This window comes from Lathyrus oleraceus, chromosome 4, assembly GCF_024323335.1.
Source record: "Lathyrus oleraceus cultivar Zhongwan6 chromosome 4, CAAS_Psat_ZW6_1.0, whole genome shotgun sequence".
NCBI lineage: Eukaryota > Viridiplantae > Streptophyta > Magnoliopsida > Fabales > Fabaceae > Lathyrus > Lathyrus oleraceus.
The window spans coordinates 41382784-41409783 of NC_066582.1; the positions used below are offsets into that span (position 1 = coordinate 41382784).

General features: G+C 37.5%; 2 protein-coding genes across 3 annotated transcripts in view; one reads left to right on the forward strand and one right to left on the reverse strand.

Annotated features, from left to right (window-relative positions):
• The window catches only part of LOC127138734 (pectinesterase/pectinesterase inhibitor PPE8B), a 38011-nt gene extending 25078 nt beyond the window's left edge, over window positions 1–12933 (forward strand). The window contains exon 4 of one of the 2 annotated variants that reach the window (XM_051065241.1): window positions 12161–12933. In XM_051065241.1, the coding sequence (XP_050921198.1) occupies window positions 12161–12454 (294 nt within the window). In that variant the 3' untranslated portion in view covers window positions 12455–12933. The remainder of the gene's footprint in view (window positions 1–12160) is intronic. The other variant, XM_051065240.1, reaches the window with a different exon arrangement.
• Window positions 12934–23341: 10408 nt separating this feature from the next.
• On the reverse strand, window positions 23342–25636 carry LOC127138735 (pectinesterase/pectinesterase inhibitor PPE8B). Its single transcript, XM_051065242.1, has 3 exons — window positions 25193–25636; window positions 24473–24997; window positions 23342–24209 (listed from the first exon to the last, which is right to left on the reverse strand). Exons 1-3 carry the CDS (start codon window positions 25506–25508, stop codon window positions 23536–23538), a joined length of 1515 nt encoding a protein of 504 aa, XP_050921199.1. The 5' UTR covers window positions 25509–25636; the 3' UTR covers window positions 23342–23535.
• Between the last annotated feature and the right edge of the window lie 1364 nt (window positions 25637–27000).

The window sequence follows — 27000 nt, forward strand, 5'->3', positions numbered from 1 at the left end:
CAGTCGATTATGTCTCTAAGTGGGTTGAGGCGATTGCCTCACCTCGGGCGGATGCGAAAACGGTGATAAATTTTTTGAAGAAAAACATATTTTCCCGTTTCGGAACCCCCGAGTGTTGATAAGTGACGGAGGGTCACACTTTTGTAATGCACCTTTGGAAACTATTTTAAAATATTACGGTGTATCGCATAGGGTGACAACTCCGTATCACCCACAGGCTAACGGGCAAGCTGAGGTCTCTAATCGTGAGATTAAGAGAATCCTAGAAAAAACCGTGTCTAATTCAAAAAAGGAGTGGTCCCAAAAATTGGACGAAGCATTATGGGCCTACCGTACGGCCTTTAAAGCTCCAATTGGCCTAACTCCCTTTCAATTGGTGTTTGGTAAAACTTGCCACTTGCCGGTTGAATTGGAGCACAAAGCCTTGTGGGCCCTAAAATTTTTAAATTTTGAAAATGAGTTGGCCGGTGACAAAAGGAAGGTGCAACTACTTGAGTTGGAAGAGATGCGCAATGCCGCATACCACTCAAGTTGGTTGTACAAAGAAAAGGCAAAAAAGTACCACGACAAGAAGCTCTGAAGCAAAGAATTTGTGCCCGGACAGTTGGTCCTATTGTTCAACTCCCGGTTGAAATTGTTTCCCGGGAAGTTGAAATCAAAATGGTCCGGGCCATTTCGGGTGAAAGAGGTGAAGGAGTACGGGGCTATTGTCATCGAAGACATGGACAAGAAAGATAGTTGGACCGTGAATGACCAACGATTGAAAGTTTATCTCGGCGGTCATGTGGATCGCGAGAGCTGTGCAATTCCGCTTGATGCTCCTCTGTGAGCATCACACCGTCGAGCTTAGCCGACGTTAAACAAGCGCTAGTTGGGAGGCACCCCAACATTGTAAGTATTTACTGTTTTTTGTGTTGTGTTGGGTTGGGTTTCCTAGTGCTAACCATGCTGGATGAACATGAAATTGATGCCTTTGAAAAAGCACTTGCTGTCATGCTCGCTGGCTGCTCGCTAGGCGAGGCAGTAACGAGCAGACTCGCTAGCTGCTCGCTAGGCGAAGCAGCGGCGAGCGCTGCATGACAGCACTTATTTAAAATCTCAGCAGGGCACTCATTTTGCCCCAAACACAATTTTTCTGTTTTTCGACTCTGCTGAGGAAATTTTTACAGAGCTCTCCACACTCTCTCATTTGCATCTCTCTCACTAACAACTTGGTTCCCTATTTGGAGATTGCAAACCCTACTCCACTTCACATTTCAATCTATCACTGTAACTAAGGTTTGCCCTACTACATTTTCTTTATGTTTGAACTCTGTATTTCCAATTTGAATGACAATTAGGATGAGTTGTGGTATGGGAAACTTTAGGTTTGCATGAGGGAGTTTAGGTTTTGCAATTTGGGATTTTAGGTTTTGGAATTGGGGATTTTAGGTTTTGCATGTAAATGTGTAATCCCCAATAGCCATAGAACGTTTGTTTAATCGATAAATCATTAGGTTCTGAAATTGAAACCATTAGAGTATGGGTTTTGGGAAATATTCTTTGAACATGCTGAAAACCCCAAAAACCCGTAAGGTTCGCTAGCACTCGCTAGGCGAACCTGGGGCGAGCGTTCGCTGCCACTTCGCTAGGCGAAGCAGCAGCGAGCTTGACAGTCTTTTGAAAAATGGTTTTGCTGTCTAATCTGTTTGGTGTGTGTTGTTTCCTTTTATATTTTGCAGATGGAATCAAGGTCTGGAGCGTCAAAGAAAAGAAAGGGAGGAAACACTTCCCGGTCTGTACCTATCCAGTTTGATAACGACAAATTTGTCGGCCCGAAGCAGGCCGCCAGGTACATTTCTCTGGAGAAACGGAAAATTCTTCCGGAGAAGCGATTCCTCATCAACCCCCAAGGCACAAACAGAGCATTTGCCGGGTTGATGGACACTATGAAGTGGGATCGGTTAATTTCCCCACTTGAGCATTATGACATAGCAACGGTGCGTGAGTTTTATGCAAACGCACTGCCTGATGACGACGAGCCCTTTACTTGGATATCTAGAGTGGCCGGGCGTCTAGTTGCATTTGATCGGGATGCCATCAACCGAGTCCTTGGGGAACCGCTCCAGCTGGGAGCTGAAGAGAGGGACACATACCACACTGACCTACGGCTTCACCGGGATGTTCCAGCCATTTCTGCCGCCCTGCTATTAAGGGGGAAATCTGTTGAGCTGAACCCATCTGGGGTTCCAATGAGGTATCACAGGGAGGACATGACTCCCATGGCTCAACTGATACTGCTGTTGGTGCTGACGAACATCCAGCCTAAGTCCCACACCTCTACAGTGCCGATCCCAGTGGCACATTTGGTTCACAGTATCCTCTCCAACGTCCAGATCGATGTGGCGAGGATCATCGCTAATGAGCTTAAGTCCGTGATCGAAAGCGGGCTAAAGTCGGGGGCTCGTGTGAATTGTCCCCTAGCTTTCCCGTGCTTGATCATGAGTTTGTGCATTCAGGCAAAGGTGAAACTACCGTCTCGGGGTCAGGTAAGGATCCCGCCACCTATCGATGACCGGTACGTGGCCAAATATTGTAGAGCGAAGAATGCCAGAGGCAGTGCAGCTACAGAGAGTACCCGGGCTTCTGATGGTCCTGGTACTTCTACTCCTGGACTAGATCCTTACCTGCAGGCTGTGTGTGATTATAGTTTTGAATGGATGGCGGCATCCCAGAGAGCCATGATAGATATGCACGACTCTATGCAGCGGTTACAGCTGCAGGGAAGTGGTGCTCATGCCTTGATGACGCGTGAGCAGTTTCTGCTTAACGCCAACTGGCCTGTGGACAGGCCTGTCTATGGTGAGGGGGCGGGCGCTGGTGTGTCTTCAGGTGCTGTAGCTGATGATGATGATGATGCTGAGGATGATGAGGCTACCGGTTCTGAAGCCGGTAGCGAGGAGGATTCTGAGCCCTTGGAGGGTTAAGTTGTTGTATTTTTCAGTTTTTATGTTTATTTCTATTGTATTTTCGGATTCTGTATTTTGACTTTGGTTTTGTACTTTTGGGGTGTTTTGTCCCCCATGAACAAATTTAAAATTTTCAGTAATGTTATTTATTTATGTTTTTAATTTTGTTTGTTTAATAAATTTTTGGTTGATTAAGTGGCAAACCTTCTAGATTGGTTGCTCCTCAAAGAAGTACCCAATGAAGGTGCATCCAAGCTTGGATGGCAATGATAAGAATAAACAAGTGAATGAGGCTAAGGTACATGGTTACCTTCGGCTAGAATTTTAGAATGCATTAAGAACTTTACTCTTTTTCGTAAATTGAATATTGTCTTTTTGCAACATAATTGAATGAATGTTTCATCTAGGACTTAAAACCACAAATTGTGAGGAAACCTCCATTGTACACTTAAATGCTGGATTCTAATAAGTTTTGTTGATTCATTTGATTCATGCTTTGTCTTTTATTATTGTGAAATTGTGGAAGCAATTAGAAATGATCAAGGCACTTGTTTTCTTTCGAGCACAACTACATCCAAAAACAACTTACCTGTGAGCAGAGAGTATTCGTTAACCCTTTGAGCTTAAACAGTTGAATCTCAGCTTGAAATAAAGCGAGATTTCAAAAATCTTTTTTTTACAACCCGGAAAATCTTGATTATTGTTCTTTTGCCGTAAAAAGTTAAGAGCATTCACTTAGGGTAAGTAAGAAATAAGTTGGGGAGAATCGGTAAGTACCACAACTCTTGAAAAAAATAAAAGAAAAACCGAGCAAGCATTGAAAATAAAAATATAGAAAAGAAACATCTGTTTTGTAAATATGATGTGAAAGAAAAGAACAAAAATAGAAAGAATGAAAATGAATGCTTGCTTGGAAGAAAAATAGTGAAAAATAAAAATTGAGTTGTGGAGTATGAGTTGTGAAGGTTTCAAATAAGAAACAAATGAAACAAAGTCGAGATGTGTGAATAATATACTGTGAATGTCTCTTTTGCATCGGCACTTTCGTTTCAATGGCCTTAGAAATGACCCTTGTTTGTTAACCTAACCAAGCTTCAACCGAAAAGCCCTTAGTGATCTTTATGCTTCCACATTACCATTTATGATTGTTAGACATTGTATGAATCTATTTGATTTCTTCATTATTTGTTAGAGAGTGAGATTATTCCCGCGGTTGCAAACGCGTAAATTCTTCATTCCTTATTCGAAGAGGAGAGATAGGGTGATTCATTCAGAATAATATTGTTGTAGATAGATAAATATTTCGCATTGCTATTAAGTTTTAGTTCTTGTGTATTATTTTATTCGAACCGTTGGAAACTTGTATATGCTGACTCACTTGTGTTTGAGCCGTTTTATCCAACTTCGGAGAAACCATTTTCTTAAAGCAAATCCTCTTGTCCTTCAAGGGGCATACTTTGCTTGAGGACAAGCAAGAATCTAGTTGGGGAGAGTTGTTAGATGCCCAAAAGTGCTTATTTGAGCTATCATATGTGGGCATCTTTCACTCTATTTCCTTGCTAAATTGTCAAAACCACCTTTGTTTTAGATGAAATGCATTACATTGATAAACGATCTTGGTACCTTTGATTTGTGTGTTATTGTGCAGGAAGAAGGCATGAAATAATTGAAAATGAAGACACAAGAAAGTTGGCAAAGGAACCAAAGAAATCAAGCATTCATCAGCCTGCTCGCTAGGCGAGGGCTGTGGCGAAGCACTCGCTAGGCGAGCGCCCAGCGAAAAGCTCTAGTAAAATATCAATAAATTCGCTAGGCGAGCTGCTAGCGAAGGTGGTAGCGAGTTCGTTCAGTTTTGGTGAAAAGCGCAGCCAGCACTCACTCGCTAGGCGAGGCTCTAGCGAGTTCCCAGCGAGCATTCCAGTAGCCAAACCTCTCAACCTCGCTGGAGCGAGGGTTGAAGCGTGCCCTTCGCTAGGCGAAGGTTTTGTTCGCTAGGCGAACATGACAGTCTGAGATAGACTGTGTCTCTGGGCGCAGGTGCCTCTTGTGCCTCAAATTGACCCTCGCTAGGCGAGCCATTCTGCTCGCCTAGCGAGCATGACATCCCAGTACAGCTCTATAAGTAGCAAGTGCCACTTTTGAGAGCCATACCTTAGTTTTACCTAATTTTTCCACTTTTGTACTTTCTTAGAGATATTTTTCCAGCATTGTTCTTAGGATCTTTTATGCCCTAGATTTCATTTCTCTTCATCTTGTAACCATCTTCTACAAAAAGAAGGTGGATTCCCATCCAATCTCGATTATCCGACTTGGATGTTGATCAACCTTCTTCCGAAACTTGCCGACCAAGCTACCATGAAAATGAGTAGCTAAGTCATCCATTTGTCAAGGTTAGATGTAGGTGATTACTAGCTTTGTGTGTAAATGTAAGGATCTTCATGTGTAAACTCTTTAATGGTGAATATATGATGAAAACTTTGTTTCTATTTAAAACTCTTTGTGTTGGTTTATGATCGAGAGATGTTTACCAACTCTTGACCTAGGTTTTCATCCAATCTTGTTTGTTAGCTAGAGATAGTAATGAATGATTTTGTTCACCATAAGGTTGAACCAAAAAGTTGTCATTTTGATAGATTGTGTTCGAGAGAAACAATGGATCAAAATGGGAAAACTCACAATGTGTGTTCGAGAGAAACATATTGGGAGGACTTTGTGAAATGATTTATCATCTAAAGGAGTTTATAAGATTGTTGACCGAACAAATACATGCAAAGTGATCATCGAACCCTAACTTTGGCAATATTTCTCATTTATTCAAACCAAAACTCTTACCGCAATTTATTACCTTTTTATGCAAGATAACGTGACAACCAACCAAAACCCTATTGATACATTGAGCTAGAATTAATACAACCATCGAACGGCGGTGATATCTTACAATTCCTGTGGATACGATAACAAAAACCCGACACTTAAAATTTACAACTAACAGTTTTATAGATCTATTTGCATTCAATGGTCTTCTTACCTAGAGGAGAGTAGTGAAAATTCAAGTTTTGTTATAAGACAAGGCCTCAATTTCATTATTCGTGGCCTAAACCCAATTGAGATTGTTAACATTTGTGCACAATAGAATATATTTTTCACCATAGTGGAAGATGACCAAAAAGTATTATTAATTGCAAAAAAAATGGGGGAAAAAATACAAGGGAGGAGACTATCCAATTAATAGGCAAAACTAATGCTAAAAAATAGGAAAAAGAAAAACAAACTAAAACGGAAAAATAGGCTAAGTGGGTTTCGTGTTGGGCCTATGTATTTCAACAGATCCAACTTTACCCCGTACCCCTACAATTGTACCCACACTCCTACATTTAATTTTTTTGACCAAAATACCCTCGTATAAATAGGATATATTTTCCATTTCTAATTTTTTTTTACCATTTTCGTCTCAAGAGTTCCGGAAAACAGAAATTTTCAATTTTTGGCATTGTAAACCGGAACACTCAGAGTAAGTCTTCCGGTTCATGAAATGTATACCGGAACACATGTCTAAATAGTTCCGATTTGTTGCCTTTAGGGGGCACTGAACCGGAAGTCTTTTAGAGAGTCTTCCGGTTTGGTATGTTGTATATCGGAAGTCTTTCTTAAAGACTTCCGGTTTGGATGATCTAAACCGGAACTCTTTAAGAAAGTGTTCCGAAAGTCATTTTTTTTACTCACCGGAACTCTTCTTTGAAGTGTTCCGGTATTTTTTTTTTTAATTTTAATTATTTTTTAAAACTTTTTTTTTTGCAGTGGTTCGAAGACGAGGTGCATATGGTAGGATTCCAGTCCGCACGTTAGACCGGAGTGCATCTTCATCTGCAGCTGAGCCGGTTGGATATCCAGGAGGGTCGTACGATGCGTCTCTTTTGGTGAAGTACGAGCATCATGTTGCTCGATATTTATGGTTCGGTGAGGTAAGTAAACGGGATATATTTGAAAATGAATAATAGTTGAATATTTTATATTTTGTTTTCTAATATGTGTTTTAATTGTTTTTGGGAAAGAGGTCCAAAGAAAGAGTTGAAGGTTGCTGGACATGGACTGAAGTTGACTTCTAGGGTTCCATTGGCTCTTCCACCACAGATGGAGAGTTGGGTATCTAGATCTGGTTTATCTTCACTACAGAGAACCAGTCTGAACAAGATAGACACAAATCTTGTCTCTATATTTGTGGAAAGATGGCATCTAGAGACATCTTCATTTCACATGTCGTTTGGTTAAATGAGCATTACTTTAGATGATGTCTCATGTCTGCTTCACTTGCCCATCAGGGGTATCTTCTGGAGTCCTCAGGATGTGATGGAAGAGGTAGCTGTAGAACTTGCTGTTGACTACCTAGGAGTGTCACAGGATCAGGCACAGTCACATGTTCGTAGCTGCAGGGGGTCGTATTACAAGTTGGAGTGGTTATACGATTTATTCGTACAACATAGAGCTGCTTCCAGTTGGGCATATGCGACCAGAGCATATCTATTGATGTTGGTGGGATCCACCATATTTGCCGATATGACCTTTACACCTGTAGAGGCACGATACCTCCTCCTATTTACGAACTTGGATAGATGTTCAGGATATAGTTGGGGAGCAGCTGCACTAGTTACCCTATACAGATATCTTGGAGATGCGTCCATGTACAGTTGCAAACAGCTCGGTGGATATCCTACTCTCCTACAGGTATATAATTTAATTTTGTTTATTAAGTGTTGGATTCATTTTATAAAATATGTTAACTTAATTTATTTTATTTATTATGTTTGTATTTTGTAACAGTGCTGGATTCACGAATACTTTCCAACTGTTGGAAAAAGAGGGGAGAATTGGAAACCTGCTGATAACTGTGGTCTTCCCCGAGCGATGAGATGGTCGTATAGGCAAGGAGTCCTGAAGGTTGATGATTTACGACCTATTTTGGACGAGCTGACACCTGCCGACGTCATATGGCGTCCATTTGAGGATCATAGAGCATGGCATCTATTTGATGAGATATGTCTTTATAGGGGTTGTTTGAAGTGGGGTGAAACAGTTGTTCCATACTTGCCTGACAGATGTTTACGTCAGTTCGGGTATAGGCAGTATGTTTCATCCCCACCTCTGGATTGTATGATGGCGACGGATATTGGTGTTGATTGGATCAGTTACCATCAGAGTGTTATCGCTGTGATCAGTCCATCTACCGTGGCCACCACTCCATTTGATGTAGAAGATGGTTATCTGGAGTGGTATTATTGTGTTTCCCATCCATGGTTGGTCCCTCCCCATCGTGACGATCCTAGAAAGGTACCAGTTCATGTATATGACGCCGGGCCATCTGATCCTGATTGGCCTCGTGTATCTAAATTGATTCATCGCTATCTGAGACAGGTTAATGCCGAAGAGGAAGATCCACAGTTTGCTGATTTATTTGAAGCTTTGCATATTTCTCGTTCACATTGATTTATGTATTAAGTTTTAGAACTGAATATAATAGACATAATATAAAATTCATGTTTTGATTACATATTTATGTTTTGAGTACATATTCATGCTAATACAGGTGTAAGTAATTGCCAATATTGCATACGTCCTGCAAATCCTAACATCCAAGTAGTTGCTGTATGAGAACGAAATTTCTTCCAATCTAATGTGACTGGTGGCAATGGAAACCCCTCTTTCATGTTAACCTGATAAAGTAAAATAATTAAAATATTAAGTCATATAACATAAAATATTAACTGAAATAATATAGTGAAATAATTAAAATATTTAGGCATATAAATACGTACCTGAACCCAATGATTGTGGTTAACAAAACCAATGCAATAAATAGAGACATTTGGTGAATGTGAACTTGTCATCGGAAAGAAAGTCATGCACGGATTGCCTAAACAGACAAGTACAACATTATAGCGATTCGCTATCAAGTAACCCATATCTGGTAGACTCAACCATTTTTTAGGTGGTTGTGAACCAAAGGATTCTATCATCAAAGATTCTCTCACTTCTGACAACCGATTAAAAAATAACTTGTCATACAAAGTTGACCTATCCTTGTCTATTATTTCCAACCCCGACTCTCTGCGAACCATTGGCCAACCATCCTTACCATATGCATGCAATGATGCAATGACTCTAAATCCACAATTACCATCTGATTCAACATTAACTACATCTTTAATGTATGACCTAATATGATTAGGAAATTGAAGAATGAATTGTGGTTGCTTCTTTGATAATTTTATCTTCTTCGAAGTTTGTGATGGTTGAGATTGCCTTTGTGAAGATTGAGATGCCTTATCAACATACTCATGATACGAAGGGTCCCTATAAACATCATATTCTGCTGGTTTTTTCCCTTTCTTCTTCACTCCTCCTTTGGTTTTTAGTTTCTCAGGTGGTGGACACAATGGAGTCATTGTTGGGTATGCTAGTTCACATACCCTACTCTTTAATGCCCTTTTCCCAATAACATCTAATGACCTAAATCGTCTCCACAATTCATCCATTGCAGAAGTCATATCCACCTCTGATCCATCATCTTCACCTACCTCTAACTCAACTTCCATAGTTAGTTTCCTCCAATGAACATGAACAACATCAATGGGTATCAGTATACCACCTAGTGTGTATCTTCCTAACTCACAAGCACAAGGTAACCCATAAGATGTTCTAAGAGTACAGCCACATATTTGCCTGTTAGTTCCAACATAATCAACTCTCAATAACTCTTCAGCAATACGTCTCAAAGCAGCTCGAGATACGGAACCACGCAAATAACCATAAAAGGGACTTACGTGCGCGTGCTCAACTTCGTAAAAACTCTTTTGAAAAGAAGCTCTAATGTTTCCTAGTTGTAACCTCAAGTTGTTATTCATGGCTTCCCAACATTTGACCATGCAACCGTTGACCATACTCAACCTCATCACTAGCCCAGACAACTTCCATCCATAATGTGTCTATCGTCTTTTGCAGGTCATTCACCATATGTTGTTTGCATTTGGCACCAACGTTTTTGTTAATGTGAAATCTACATAGCAAATTAATCGACCTGGGAAACACAATTTCAATTGCTTTCATCAAAGCAAGATCTCTATCTGTCAAAATCACTTGTGGACACATGTCTTTCTTCACAAACAACTCTTTTAATTTCTCCAATACCCAGCAAAAATTCTCTGTTTGCTCAGACTCCATATACGTAAATCCAACAGCAAAAGTCAACTCGTTCGATGTCATGCCAACAATTTCAAACAAAGGTTATTTATATTTGTTTGTCTTGTAGGTGCTATCCATAACTAACACAATCGGAAAAATATTCAACAACTTAACTGAATCAGGATGTGCCCAAAATATCTCTCTCACCACTTCCGAGTCATCCTTTTTTCTACTCCAATAAACATAGCATGCATCCTCAATAAGCTTAAACATATGTTGTATCTCACTCCTAGGACCTCTTATCTCTTTTTGTATCACACTCTTATGCTTGTATACTTGCGTAATCTGAGTGACATTGTCAGGATATCGGTCTTGCAAGGAAAGCAATATGTGTCTAGGTGGTACATGTCTCTTTGCCAAATCAGCGACATGTTGCTTCTCATATATGGTCAACCTACCAATAAACGAATGACCTTCTAATCTATCAGGTAAACCATGATTATGTAACCCATATTTTACATCAATCTTCCAACCAGATCCATCTTTCGCCGGAGTCGACCTGATTTTAAATGGGCATCCACATTTCTTGGACACACTTTGGGTACCACTATCAGTAATCTTGTGTTTCCCACCTTTATCACAACCAAATATTATTTTGTTACTTCTTCCTCTCTTCCCCGTTTCAGTATCTGAACGACTGATAATAACAGTTACTTTATTATCGATTCCAACCTCTTTAATCCATCTGATAACCTCTTCTCGTGTACCAAATCTTTCCGTCGTTATAAACGCATCAGTAGTATCTACACATATTTGGGGAAGATTTTCCATTCCTGCAAAATAAAAAACAGATTAAAAGAAATTAAAAAAAAAAGCAAACCGGAACACTTCTTTAAAGAGTTCCGGAACACATATTATACAAACCGGAACTCTTCTCCAAAGAGTTCCGGTATGTGTAAATTTGTTTACCTGAACTCTTTCAAGAAGTGTTCCGGTTTGTAATTTTTTTCTGATTGAATCGGAACTCTTTCATGAAGTCTTCCGGTTCATTGTTTTGTGTGTTCCGGAAGTCATTCTTGAAGTCTTCCGGTTTGGGAAAAATACATACCGGAAGTCTTTTTGCAGGAGTTCTAGTGCGAGGGGTGTGAAACATGTAATTTCTGAAATTTTCAACTGAATGGTAAAAATGAAATGGTAAATTGGTTAAAACCAATTAAGGGTAGAATGAGAATTTTTAAATTTTTGTAGGGGTATGAGGCTAACCGTAGGGGTACAAGGTAAAAATTTCCTCAAACTGGAGTGTATGTTTTACGGTCCAAGTTTGGTAATACAAGAGGAGAAAGGACCAAAATGCAATACTATGATTATAGGTGAAGGTATGGATGCGACTGTTATCTCTGGTAATCGGAGTTGTGTCGGCGGTTCGACTCCTTTCCATTCGGCTACCTTTGGTATGATTACATTCACACCCTTTACTGTGTTACTCCTAATTTCTCTTTTGCCTATTTTTTTCTTTGCATCAAATAAGGTGTAATTTGAAAAGTTGATTTGGAAAAAGAACAAATCAGTCTTTTGACAGAAGATATATTTATAAATTGTTTAATGTAACTCTGACCCAATTCTAGTAACTTAATTTTCATTTTCATTTTTATGCAGCTGTAAATGGTAGAGGGTTCATTGCTCAGGATATTTCATTTCGAAACACGGCAGGTCCAGAGATGCTCCAAGCAGTGGCATTAAGATCAGACTCTGACCTCTCTGTGTTTCATCGGTGTGGGATATTCGGTTATCAAGATAGCCTATATCCCCACAGCATGCGTCAATTCTACAGAGAATGCACAATCGCTGGAACTGTGGATTTCATCTTTGGATATGCCACCGTCGTGTTCCAGAATTGTCAAATAATAGCCAAGCAAGGGAGGCCTAACCAAAAGAACATTGTTACCGCTCAAGGACGAATAGACCCAAACGAACCAACAGGTTTCTCATTCCAATTTTGCAACATTTCAGCTGAGAGTGAAACCATCCCAACATACCTTGGTAGGCCCTGGAAGAACTATTCACGAACAATTTTAATGCAATCCCACATGAGTAACGCGATAAGACCAGAAGGGTGGTTAGAGTGGGACGGAAGTTTTGCTTTGGACACATTGTACTACGGTGAATACAATAACTCTGGACCAGGTGCTGAGATAGCTAACAGAGTGAAATGGCCGGGTTACCATGTGTTCAATGACTCGAGCGATGCTAGTAAGTACACCGTGGCTCAATTTATTGAAGGGGATCTTTGGTTACCCGCCACTGGTGTTAATTACACTGCTGGTTTGTAATTCACAATGGTTCTTGGTTTTGGTTCAAACAAAATCTATGTAAAAGTAAGAGTAAATGGGTTAGTAGGGTTGCTCATGCGTTGGATCAATTGTTGAACATCATAGGAGATGTATGGTTGAATGTTGAGTAAATATATGAGTTGGCCAACTATTCTTCTATAGGATGTTGGATCTTGTTAAGTTGGTATCTCGAGACATGGGTGTTGTGACAGGCTTACATCCAAGGAGACACATGTTGGATAGGATGTCTAAGACATATTTCCTTTGCCATATGTTGATCCCTTTGCTATACCGAGTTACTTTGAGTCCCAAAAAATTGAGAGTCCTTAGGTCTTTGATCTTGAAGTGGTTATGCAGTGTTGTCTTGATGGAATGAATGATGTATAAGTTGTTTCCTATAATTATTAGATCATTAGTGTGAATTAGTAAAATAGTAAAAGAAGTAGATGATTGATGTATAAAAATAGAATGGTTTGCAAGGCATTGTCTAAAACATTGTGATAACAGGACAATAGGCAACTTGATAAACCATTGTCATTTGACTTTTTAAGTCCATATAAAGATTTTAAAGTTTGCAAATTTTATTTGGATGAGAAGTATGGATGCCTTGAGGTAAGGTCTTTGTATACCTTCTCATCCAAATGACAATGAAAGAATGCATTATGTATATTTAATTGGTGTAAAAAAAGATTTTTAAAGAGAAAGTGAGTGAAATGAGTAATCTTACACTTATGAGCTTAGCAACGGGAGATTAGGTGTCAAAGAAATAAATACCTTCGACTTAAGTGAAGTCCTAACACCTAACCTTGTTTTATGTCTTTCAATAGTTTCCTCAGCCTTAAACTTAGTTTTATAGATCTATTTTCATTCAATGGTCTTCTTACCTAGAGGAGAGTAGTGAAAATCCAAGTTTTGTTATAAGACAAGGCCTTAATTTCATTATTCATGGCCTAAACCCAATTGAGATTGTTAACATGTGTGCACAATAGATCATTTTTCACCATAGTGGAAGATGACCAAAAAGTATTATTAATTGCAAAAGAAAATGGAAAAAAAATACAAAGGAGGAGACTATCCAATTAATAGGAAAAACTAATGCTAAAAAATAGGAAAAAGAAAAACAAACTAAAACAGAAAAATAGGTTAAGTGGACTTCGTGTTGGGCCTATGTATTTCAACAGTCTCCCTCAAACTGGAGTGTATGTTTAACAGTCCAAGTTTGATAACACAAGAGGAGAAAGGACCAAAATGCAGAGCTTTAGTGAATAAATATGCAACTTGGTTGGTTGGTAGTGTTGATAGGCATGAGGTGAATAGTTTTATCTTGAAGTTTATCTCAAGCTAAGTGGAAGTCCATCTCGATGTGCTTAGTGCGCTCGTGGAAGATGGGATTTTTGGCCATGTAGATAGCACTTTGGTTGTCGCAATATAGAGTCACATGGTGGGGTTGAGGGATTCTGAAATCCTGAAGAAGAAACAATAGTCATTGCGCCTCGCATGTTGTATTTGCAAGAGCGCGATACTTCACTTTGAAGGAGGGTCTGAACACAACCATTTGTTTCTCTGTTTTCCAGCTTATGAGGTTGTCGCCTAAGAAGAAACATAATCCAATAGTTGATCTGCGTGTGAGATGACAAGCACCCCAATCAGAGTAAGCAAAGTCGATGAGGTTTAATAATGACTGCTTTCGGACCAAGGTTCTCACTTTGCATGATCTAGGGATTTTGTAAAATTAGGTATAAGACACTGCTCTTAGAGTCACATACTCCATTGAGTGTCCTCCGCTTATGTTAATTTACTTGCGAGACGACAACTCCATTAAGGAAGTCTATTCTAAGTGAGATCTTTGTATTGACCCTCGCGAGGAAAGCTTCTCAGAGACCTATACTACACGACCATCGGTCTAGGCCGACCAAGGTTAAATTTTCTAAAAAAAAGGGGGTCTTAAGGTCATAGACTCTAATGAAGATAAGGATGCTTACGCTGAAAGCTCAACGATCATCAATACCTCTAAAAGAGTCTACAACTAAGTGAAGTTCTCGTAAGACCCTTCACGAGGAAAACTCCTCGGGGATCAATATTACTCAACCTCTCCTATCTTAAGTAAGCTCTCAGACTCGGGTGAAGAGTCTTTCACACAAAGCTTAATTGCAATCATTATTAACCGTCTTTGTTCTTCGTTAGAGGGCCAAAGGCACAGACAAACAAAGAATAATATATACAGTTAGTAATAAAGAATAAAAGAATAAATATGCAAAGATAAATAAGCGGATAAATCAGGTTAGACTTGCTTAGGGAACTAAATTCGTATCCCCGGCAGATTCACCAGCTGTCGCTACCGCGAATTAGCCGACTGACTAAAAGAATATGCCCCGTATCGAAGAGAGAAAAGCATAATACAGAAGAGTCGCCACCAAATTTTATTGGGAATTCCTCTACGGGATAGGAGAGGGAAAAGAGTCGATAAAACCCCTGAGACGAAAAGTGACACATGAAGTGCAAAGGTAAGCATATAGAATCGATCTCGCAACCGAGACTTGGGTTCGGAAGTCGGTTACACAAGGGGAATGTATTAGCACTCCTCATGTCCATGCTACTCCATGGGAATCATTTAGATTGTCTGCGTATATGGGTATTTATCTCGCTTATTGTTTTATTCTTATTTTCAAAAAGAGTGTGAAAGAATGGGATTTTGGTTTTTTTTAATTATTGTGCTTGCCAAGGGTTATGGCCTTTATGCCTATCTATCATTCATTGGGTGATGAAGAATCAGAACTCCATAGTTCAGAGTAGAAAATGTTTGTCGGTTGGTTGATTTCGCCTTTAAGAAAAGGGCTTTCGGTGTGATGCCCTAGGACAAAAAAAATGAGGTTTGATGGCTTGTATTGGTTTTACCTTGAATAAGAGTTTATGAAAAAAATGTTTATGATTAGATTGCACTAAATTCTATGGGTGGAGGTGAAAATTCTAGACAAATAAGTGAAGCGTCTTTTGTCCATAATAATATGAGCAAGGGTAGGAAAGCTCAATTCTTACTCATTCTCCACCACTTAAGTCTTATGGAGCATAATACTAATCGTAGTTTTAATGTATTTTGAATTTGATTAAGAAAATTCTGCTTGACATCGAATCAAGGGTTTGTTTATTTGATTATGAAATTGGGTAATGTAATGGATATACAAAGGAACCAAACAAGAAAGTGAAGGGTCTCATTATAAGGTAGCCCAAGAGAAATCCTTATGTGTGTAAAAGTGACATAAGCTAACAAAGGATACCGGTCTTGCAATCATGTCTCCCTAAGATAGTGCCATAATGCCATTCTTACAACAAATATGTAAGTTACAGATGAAATCCAAAGTTAAAACAGAGTATCACAAGATAATGGCAAGGTCCTCCAAGAAAAGGTCCTAAGATGAAATCCTTTATGTCCAAGTTGATTACAAGTGGGATGGATCTTTTTGGTCTTATCATTTTATCATGTTTTTGTTGTTTTTAAGTTTATGGTGACAACAAAGCAAAAAACAATAAATAAACATGCATGAGTATGTACAATGATGATGAGTGTTATAAAGTAAATTACAATGCAATAACTTAAAAGTAAATCACAAGTTGATAATGATAAGGTCACAATAACAATGGTTAATAAGTATGGATGACATAAAATAAACCACAAGACAATGGTAACAAGATCACGGTAATGGTTAGTGATAAACAAAGTTGCTAAAGTATAGTTAGTGGTTAGTAGTATATACAAGTTAAACTCTTGAGGATTATATATCCTTAGGTCAAAAGATTCAAAATATGACGCATCAGGGGATAACTTATCACTGATGTAAAGTATTGAAGATGATCAATGATTAACTAACAATAGATTTGTAACAATGAAAGTTATGCAAACCCTAAGTCCATCTATCAATAGCTTGACAAAAGGAAGGTTCTATCACTCAAGGGTTAAAGATTAATATGTTTATTCAAAGGTTAGGTTAGACAAGTTATACAATGATTAATGTACAAAGTGAACAAGGAAGCATAATGGTTAGATGGTTAGTATAAACAGTGGGAACAAAATGAATCAAATGGAATCACAAGTTAGTACGTACAAACAAAGCTTCATCTATGTGTTAAATGATTCAAGTTTGGTTGATATAGAGGTAACCTATCTATGCCTCAAAGTATCATGAATGATCCATTGATCATTCATTGATAGATTTGAAACATAGAAGGTTTAATCAACCCTAATTACTCCATAATCATGACATAACAGGCTTCATTAGCCATCAATGTTCAAGGCATCATAAGTCAATAAAAAAATCCAAATAAAATGAAACAAAGCATAATAAAATAGAAGAGGAAAAAATAATAAGAGTTTATTTTGAAAACATTTGGATCAGAAATAAAATAAGTGGTAAAAAAATCAAATGAAATGGAAAATAAATAGGGTTAAAATAAGTAAAGAAAAGAAATAAAATCAAAAACAAGGCAAATGGGCGCGTTGGGGATTGAACCCATGACCTTGGGGTCAACCCCCTCACCAACCGAGCCAAGCACTCTTGGTGATAAAAATGCGCTTCAATTGAAATAAATAATAAAACAAGTATTAAAATGAGGTGCGCGTGTGAGTTAACTAATTAGAGTGGGACACAGAATTTATTTGAATTCAAAAACATGCGCAACAATGTCGTCTTCAACCTCAAGACAACCAAAACCAAAACTTCAAAACACGAGTTTTTCAGTGGATTCAAGCATGGAAACAACTTCTACGCACATCAACGATCTAAGCTCCACACTCATGAGCCATTGATTGGCTCTGAGTGTAGAGTATTTTTCAAAAAGTTCATAAGAACAAATTAACCTAAAACAAAAATTAAATGCTTGATATTGGATAATAAACACTCAAACCATAGGGTTAAGCTTCAGTGGATGATTTCGAGTCGAATGATAACTTATTTGACGAAAGGGGTGAGTGTAGTTACCTGATCGGAGTCGGTTTTAGAAGTAAACTCTGATGAGTTTGAGTAGCTCATGTGAGGTGTTGGAAGGTGAGTTAGGGTTTGTGAAAGCTTGAGTGATGTTTGTGGATGGATTATGGGCACTTGGTTTGAGTTGAAAAACTTTAGAACTCAGAAATGGTATCTCTTGGTTTTGAAGGATGAACTCGGTTTAGCTGCAAAATGTTTTTGGCTATTCAAGCTTAGTTTTAGAGTGGAAACCCTCCCCCTATTCATATGGGAGGTGTTGGAATAGATATGTGAGAGAATGAGGGTGGTTTGATTAGAAATCACATGTGTCTTGAAGCATGCTCGAAGGTGGACTTTTTTAGGATGTGAAATGATATGTTTTGACCTGATTTGCTTCACCAACCAACTAAGTTTGGTCCTTAGCACCAAACAAGAGCAACCAGAGGTATTCGAGTGACCTGATATGCATTTGGACTTTAACCATTTTGGAAAGAAAAAAAAATTGCACATGGCTCGGGTTTTGCAATTGGTAAGATTTTTGCATCCAAGTTGACCTTCAATTGTGTTTTGTAATGTTGTGTAACATGTTATAGGTCAAAAGGAATCAGATATACGTGGATTGGGACCTTGGTGAATCAAAATGCAAGTTCTGGCTGGTTGAGGTCTGGGCTATGCATCATGATAAAATCCCAACTCTGAACTAGGGCTAAATGAAATTGGCTAGTGCATTTTGCATGAAATTTGTGCCAAATGTTTCTTGCCATGTTCTTGATGAAATGCAAAAAGAACCAGGTCAAAAGGAGTTATGGTTTGGAAATGGCAATGTGGTAAATTGGTGGTCTTGGTCATGTTTCTAGGTCATACTATGCACTTGGACCAGCTTGGCCAATGCAAAAATTGAGGTCTTTGCTCAATGAATTAGGTCTTAGACCTTGAAACAAAGTTTAATAGGGACTCAATTAGGAAGTTTAGCTTAGATAATATCTTGAAAATTTTGAAAGGTGAAAAAATTATGGACTTTGGACCAAATGATAGGCCATTCTTGCCAAAATGTGACCAACCAACTTGACCTAGAAATGTCACTTTGTGATTTCTTGATTTTTATGGTACAATGATGGATGTGTGAAGCTAATATGATCATATCATGGTGTAAAATAAGTTTTTGAGCTTTGTGAGGTGATTTAGGTCAAGTCCATAGGTGAATGCAAGGCATTGAATGTTCAAAGTTCGTGACTAAACGAAAGACTTGTAACATAGATTGAATGGGTGTTTGATTGGTGAATTATGGTTGAAATTGATTTGAATAAAAGATGAATGGATTCTGGTATGATTGGATGATCAAATGAAGCAAATCCATGAACCAAAAGATGTACCAAATAGGGTTTCTTGGACCACAAGTTTCATCAAGAACCATGTCGAGTGAAATTAGAGTTTTGAGGTGATTCAAAGGACTGGGGTATGAAAAAACTTTGGATTTTAGGGGTCCTTAATGGCAAGATCAAGGCTCAAGGTGAACTATGACTTGTACAAGCCAATGAGGGTCAAGAACTAGGGCTGAGGTCCTTGGGTGACCAAATGAATCTTCACATGTCTTCAATGGGGAATCACCATCCAATTAGCGTTTGGAGAGTGAGCGAGATGACTTGAATGATCCTCCAAGTTTGTGGGATGCTTGAGGATTGGAGATTAGGGTCAAGGTGGCTTGGGCACACCTCAACATGATTAGTGAGTCTTGAGGCTTCATAGATGAATCCCATGCCTTAAGCTTGTGGAACATTATGGATCATTAGGTGTGAATGCTCATGAAATGATATGTGGGGAATGTATGCTCATGAATTAGGGTTATGGAGGGTGATATGGAGGTAGGGTAAATTTGAGGGTACGACTGTGTTGCAATGGGAGACCCTGAAGTTTATTACCAAGTTAAGAAGTTTTCTTGGTTTGGCTGGTTACTATAGAAGGTTCATCAAAGGATTTTAAAAGTTGGCTTTTCCTTTGACTCAGTCGACTCAAAAGGGTTAGACTTATATGTCGAGTGTTCAGTGTAAAGAGATTGACATTAGCTCCATTTTTTATTTTTCTGAATCCAAGTGAGTTCTTTGTGGTGTATTGTGATGCTTCAAAGATGGGTATAGGTGGTGTGTTGAAGAAGAATGGTTGTGGCTTATTCTTATAGACATTTGAAATTTTATGAGAGGAATTATCTTACGCATGATCTAGAGTTGGAAGCCATGGTGTTTGTATTGAAAATTTGGAGGCATTATCTGCTTGGTTCTAGATTTGAGGTGTTTAGTGATCACAAGAGTTTGAAGTATCTCTTCGACCAGAAGGAGTTAAATATGAGAAGAGGAGATGTCTCAAATTCTTGAAAGAGTATGATATTTATTTGAGTTGCCATCCTGTTAAATCCAATGTTGTAGTTAATGAGTTTAGTAGGAAGTCATACCATATATCGATGCTTATGGTTCGAGAGTTAGAGTTTATCAAATAATTCAGAGACATGAGTTTGGTATGTGAAGATACTCCTAATAATGTGAATTTGGGTATGTTGAAGCTGACCAGTGGCATCCTTGAAGAGATCGGAGAAGGCCAGAAAGCTTATTTGGGATTGGTTAACCATTTTGTGTCAATCAATCAGGGCAAAGGAGGTGACTTCAGAATCGACGAGAATGGTATGATAAGATTCGGAGATAAGGTATGTGTACTAGATGTGTTAGAGCTTAAGAAGATCATTCTTGGGGAAGGTCATAGAAGTGGTATGAGTATTCAACTCGGTTCCAGAAATATGTATCAAGACTTGAAGAAATTGTTTTGGTGACCAGGAATGAAGAAGGAAGTATTTGAGTTCGTTTATGCTTGTTTGACTTGCTAGAAGTCGAAGATTGAACATCATAAGTCGTCGGGACTGATGCATAGATTGAGTACTCCTACGTGGAAGTGGGATAATATTTCCATGGATTTTGTGACAAGTTTTTCGAATGCAACGAAGGGATGTGATTCCATATGGGTTATTGTTGACAAACTGACTAAATCGGTTTATTTTGTACCGATTAAGATCAACTATCCCTTGTAGAAGTTGGTAGAGTTGTATATTAAGAATATTGTTAGCTTGCATGATATTCCTTCAAGTATTCGTCAGATAGAGATCTGAGGTTTACTTAGAGGTTTTGGAAGACCTCCCCAAGAGTAGGATGATAGAGTCATATCCAAAGTTTTTTCCGTCATGTGATTCAATTGAGTAATTTATTTAAATAATTATTTTGTGATATATGACATGTTTGGCCAGTGATGGCATTTGTGGTGTTTTATGTTAATTAAATGGTTTAGTGGGAATTAATTAATAAATTAATTAAAAATTGGAGAGAATACTAAAGATTGAGCCAATTTTATGAATTGAGAGAGTTTACTGGTGAATGGAGGAAATCTAAACTTTAGTTGGGCAAAAAGTGTAAATTAGAGAAATTAAATAAAATAGTATATATTCTAAAAACTAGAGAAAATTAGATTTTTAGGGAACTATTCAATCAGTACGTGAAAAAGAAGGGACCTGGAGAGAAGAACTTTGGAAGGGAGAGTTAGAGCTTGAGAGAATAGATCATTAGAAATTTGTTTTGCTGATTTTTGCTGGAATTACAAGGTAGGGAGATTTTTCATCTATGGGTTCTTAATTCATGAAACTGTAGAGAGGTTTCCTTTAACCTCTAATAGGATTTTCTCTCTTTTTGTTGATGGTGTCGTTTGACGAATCATATGATTGCAATTATGTTTTTATGCCATGATTTAATTGCAAAATCGTGTATTGTAGTTTTGGTAATTGTTTCATATGCTATTTGTTCATAAACATGAGTTTTGACATGAAATTGAGATTTTCAAAGCATGAATAAATTCTGATTTTTTTGGTTAAATCAATGGGATAACATGTTAGATTAGTAGGAAATAACATACTAATGTATGGTAATCATGTGGGTAATTATTTTGGACTACTTAAAAGTGTTTGGGGATATTTTGAGAGGGTTTTTGATGTTCTTCCATAGCAAAATGCAAATTTTCTTCTGTTAGCAAGGTGATAGGAATCATGCGATGTGAAGCGCTGATGGACGACGAGTATATGACAAGGAGACCTTCATGATCTCCAGGAAGGCGTAGTCTTGCGGATCATCACAAGTGTTATGTGCTGAGTGACAAAGAATATGACAGGTGTCACCTTGGTGACAGGCCACCCGTCATCATTTTAGGGGAAGTGTTCTGACCCACCGAGTTGGTTTTTAGGGGATGGTTTTATCGAGTGGTTGGTGATTGGCTGCTGTTTGGTGTATTTTGATGAATATGAGTTAATTAATAAAATTATATGATTAATTGAGTAATATTATGCATAAATGAGTCTTATGTGTAATTATGAAATACACGATGAAAATACAAGTGTGATGTGGTGTGGATTATTATGCATACTTATTAATGAGTTATTGAGACGGGTAATTCGAGATATCAATTACTATTGATGTCGTAAAAATATAATTGTTTACAATTAGAGTGAGGTTGTATTGCATCTCTTATTGTTGGGTGATTATGTATAGTCATAGTGGGGTTGTACAACATCTTTGTATGTCATACGTCATATGTGTCGTTGTTGTGAAAGAGACATATTTCGTAGTTCAGAGTGGGGAATAATGACTTGTCCCAAGCCTTGAGTGGGGGCTTGGAGATCAGAGTGGGGGCTCGGAGTTCCTAGAGATTGAGACCTGGTTCGTATGAAGAACCAAACGTTGAGCCGGTACTGCATGCATATAGAGTTGAGTTGTAAGTCTGGTTCAGAGTGGGGACCGTGATGAACATGAGTCGAGTCATTGTTGCATTATATTGCATGATTGTGATGTGGGTGAGATGTGAATACATAATGTTGGCGTGTTTTCTGATATGTGGATGATTTTGTATATATGTGAATTTATTCCGAATGTTTATGCACCGTTTATTATTTGAATATATTCTCACCCCCTTTTTGTGTTGTTGTGTATGTGCTCCTCTAGAGTACATACAATCAGGTACCTGATTGGGAGATTGAGGTTGAGGACAGTGTTGTGCCTCTTTAGTTGCGTGTCGTTCGGGACTATAGTTGGAGTCACTCTAATATGTAATATAAGGGGATCGGGTTGTCCTATATTTGTTTATGTTGCGTATCTTTTTGTTTGATTTTATTTTGTTATCCCAAATGTTTTTTTTTTATAATTGCGCTGCTTATAAATAAGTTGTTTCTTTATTATGTGGTGAAAAAATGTTTTGATGGTTGTGAGTAGCATCCTACTTAGTAAATACTTATGTTTTATATATGTTTTATTATTTAATTGTCGAGTTGAGAAGTAGGATGTTACATCAGACACCGGGATTATGGCCGTGTGTGAGGGTGGATGTGACGTAAGTTGGAGGTGGGTGTTGCGTAGCTGGGTTCGTCGGAGTGTTGCGAACCTAGTGGTGGCGGTGTGACAGTAATTAGATGCGTAGTGGCAGAGAACAGAGATCTGCAGTGTAGTTGTGTATTGTGGGCGACAGGGTTTCTAGGCACAAAAGAAAGGATTGTGAAACCCTTAATTTCTGATATCATATTAAAAAAATGTTTTCTTTCTAATGTTGTGTCTAACGAGACTACACTCGAGTATATTTATATTCGTATGAGTTGTATGAGTTTTCTTTCTCTTTGGTTAATGATAATTGATTTTCAAAATATGATGTTTTGAAGGTGGTTTTGATGAAAAACTAAATATTTGATAAGGGTTTTGAAAGGTTATAGTTTTCGTGCTTTATATAGTGCGCCTGATTGTGTAATCCAAATGGAAACAAATTTCCAGATACTGAAATTACAACCGAATGGATACGAGCATCTCAACCACTACTCTTAAACCATCCACGCCTACAAAAGACAAACAAACTCCTTCGATAAATTAAATTTTGCCAAATTCATAAAGCCTTTAAATTTAACACACATACAAAAGCATATCATAGATCTTGCTCAAAATAAAACATCTAAAAATATCTAATTATGAGGTACTGATTAACTGTGGTTAACAGTAACCCATTTACTCTTACTTTTACATAGATTTTGTTTGATGCAAAACCAAGAACCATTATGAATTACAAACCAGTCGTGTAATTAACACCAATGGAGGGTAACCAAAGATCCCCTTCAATAAATTGAGCCACAGTGTACTTATTAGCGTCAAGCGAGTCATTGAGCACATGGTAACCCGACCATTTCACTCTGTTAGCGACCACAGAACCCGGTCCAGAGTTATTGTATTCACCGTAGTACAATGTGTCCAAAGCGAAACTCCCGTTCATCTCTAACCACCCTTCTGGTCTTATCGCGTTACTCATGTGGGATTGCATGAAGACTGTCCTTGAAAAATTCTTCCAGGGTCTACCAAGGTATGTTGCGACGGTATCATTCTCTGCTGAAATGCTGCAAAATTGGAAGGAGAAACCGGTTGGTTGGTTTGGGTCTATCCGTCCTTGAGCAGCAACAGTGTTCTTTTGTTCAGGCAACCCTTGCCTGGCTAGTATTTGGCAATTCTGGAACACGGCCGTGCCATCTCCGAAGATGAAATCCACGGTACCAGCGATTGTGCACTCTCTATAAAATTGACGCATGCTGTGGGGATATAGGCTATCTTGATAACCGAATATCCCACACCGATGAAACACAGAGAGGTCGGAGTCTGATCTTAATGCCACTGCTTGGTGCATCTCTGGACCTGCCGTGTTTCGAAATGAAATGTCCTGAGCAATGAACCCTCTACCATTTACAGCTGCATAAAAATGAAAATGAAAATTAAGTTATTAGAATTGGGTTAGAGTTCCATTCAACAATTTATAAAAATGTCTTCTGGCAAAAAAAAGTTAGTAAAATATCACTATCACTATCACTGATTTGTTCTTTTTCCATATTTTGTTATGTTTACCTGTTATACATAAAAAAAATCAAATTTCACCTTACTTGATGCAAAGAAAAAAAAAATAGGCAAAAGAGAAATTAACACCAACACAGTAAAGGGTGTGAATGTAATCATACCAAAGGTAGCCGAATGAAAAGGAGTCGAACCACCGACGTAACTCCGATTAGCAGAGATAACAGTCACATCCATACCTTCACCTATAATCATAATATTCCATTTCTTCTTCTTAATCTCAACATTCTCAACATAGACACCTTTTTTCACAAATATAACATATCTTTTCATGTTGAATTCAGGAGCTGCGAACACCGCATCTGTCACATTACTGTAATTCCCACTTCCATCCGCAGCCACAACAGCATCTGCAGTAGTTTCGTTTGCCTGCAACAGCTTCATGTCGCTGTCTTTCATCCATGAGGGAAATTGATCCGAACTTGTAGCAGTTGGGAGTTGATCGTAGATGGGAATTACTTCATCAAGAAGATTCTTCACCGAGGACATTACACGATCAAGATCAGCGTATACAAGACCCATCACAATTGTACCTTGTAATCCTTCTATACATGTGTCTGTATTCACAAGAACAGCACTCAGCCATGTTCTTAGATCCGAGCTTAGGTTTCCAGTACTTTTATCCTTCCCTGTAAAACAAAAGATTTAGCTACAATGATAACAAATGAAAGAAAAAAAAAAAAAACAAGAGGAGATGATAATGCTGACACAGACAAGGACACATAGCACAGCACGACACTGATACTAATTATACATAGCAAAGCTATCGTGTGTCAGTGTCGTGTAATGTGTCAGTATTAATATTTTTTAGAAATTATTAGTACCTGTGGGATTCCGAGTGGCGGAAATAATCCAGTCAAGTTGGTCTGCGGACATGTCAAGTAAATCAAGGCAATCAGAAACAGCGTTCAAGAGACGAGATTGTCCGAAAGGATCTGCGAAGCGCGATAAAATGGAGATGACTTTTTGAAGATTGGTGATAACTTCTTTGGCGGAGTTGGTGAAATTGATGGGAGAAACTTTGAGACATGATAAATCATTGGGAGAACCAGAAGCAGTGAAGTGTGGGAGAGAGAGTAGGAGTGAGAAGAAGATGAATGTGGCTATTGTGAATGGTTGGATTTTGAAAGAGAGAGCCATTTTAGAACTTTGAATTATTACATACACTATGAAAGTGTCACTAAAAATATGATTTTGTTTTTTGAGAGGCTAATAAGAGTTATGAGATGTTGAGATTATTTATAGTGAAAAATGAGAAGTAAAAAAAGTTTAATTTTTACACTTAATTCTTGCAATAAATGTGTGAAGAATAAAGTGAGAAAAAAAAAAAGGAAATGGAGTGAGGGTAAGGTACATTTGAATTTTTAAAGTAGTTCATCATTGTAGCAAAATTTTGGAAGAATTCATAATAGTGGTGTGAAATCAAAATGAGGTAAAAACCAAAATTTGATTTTAATTGATGTTATTCTATTTCCATGAGTTTGATTTTAGATGGTAAACTTTGGTTTATTTATAGTAACACATGAAGTTACTCATTGAATTTTTATGACCAACTTGCATTGGTATGGTGGAATACAGAGAGTAGATTTAAATATGTAATATATTGTCTATATAAATGGGTAGTTTTTTGGTTTTAGTAATTAATTTTTGTAAGTATATGTCATTTTCTATTTGATTTTGTTTCTTTATTTAGTCCATATTAAATTCAATTCACTAAAATCAAATGTTCAATATCATAATAGTTAAATATGTATGTGGTTTCTTTAACCATCTTAAAATTTAATTTAATATCCTCCCAAAACTTTGCTTAAATATAAATTTTTTAATCTTCAACTTTAGTCATTGATTTTTAAGATCATAGATTTTGTACACTTTTCTACAATTGAAAGAAGGTAAGAAGGTGTAAAGCAAAAATTTTAAAATTAAAATTAAATTTTGAGATAGTTAAGACAAAGTTCAGAGAGACAAAAACAAAATAATAAGGATCAAGTGCAAAATAACATATTTTTTTCAAGATTCAAAATTAAACAACCAATTCAAAACTTCAAATAAATTTAAATTTTGTTTGGGTGAATGGAGTTGAGTGGTATACAATTGGAATAAAATTAAAATTTATTGTTTAATTAGCTAAAATTATATGAGCAAAGTGGAATTAACATTCCATTTCATTGCATCTTATTTGAAATGAATAATTTACTTTATTTAATAGTAAAATATGGATTCGAAAGACTAAATGAAATTTTCATTTCGTTTCATTTCATTCATCCCTACTCATTTACAAAACAAAAACTAAAAAATAATATATTTGAAAAGATTCAAATATTAAGGAAAGTGTAGACTTCAAATGAAAATATCATATTCGTACTAAAATTTCATAATAGAGTTTTATGTTTTTTAAATTAAAATAAATAAATTATTAAACTTCGTTATAAACATTATTGCAAAAAGGAAAAATATTTATATACCATTGTTTGATTTTTCTAAGTTTTACTCTTCTGTTTCTAAAGGTGGTATATCAAAAACAAAATTTATATTGAGAAACTCATGGATTAAGAACTATGTTAAGACATTCTACTATCGAGAATAATTTTGGGGAGTTTGAGAAGTGTAGAAAATGTCATCAAATTAAACT

What these genes read in the sequence shown, in the direction of transcription:
- LOC127138735 (XM_051065242.1), bottom strand. Translation starts at nt 25,508, where the DNA reads ATGGCTCTCTCTTTCAAAATCCAACCATTCACAATAGCCACATTCATC. An exon ending in CGCCACTCGGAATCCCACAG is followed by an intron (nt 24,998 to 25,192) that starts GTACTAATAATT and finishes TTTGTTTTACAG; the next exon opens with GGAAGGATAAAAGTACTGGA. An exon ending in TTTTCATTCGGCTACCTTTG is followed by an intron (nt 24,210 to 24,472) that starts GTATGATTACAT and finishes ATTTTTATGCAG; the next exon opens with CTGTAAATGGTAGAGGGTTC.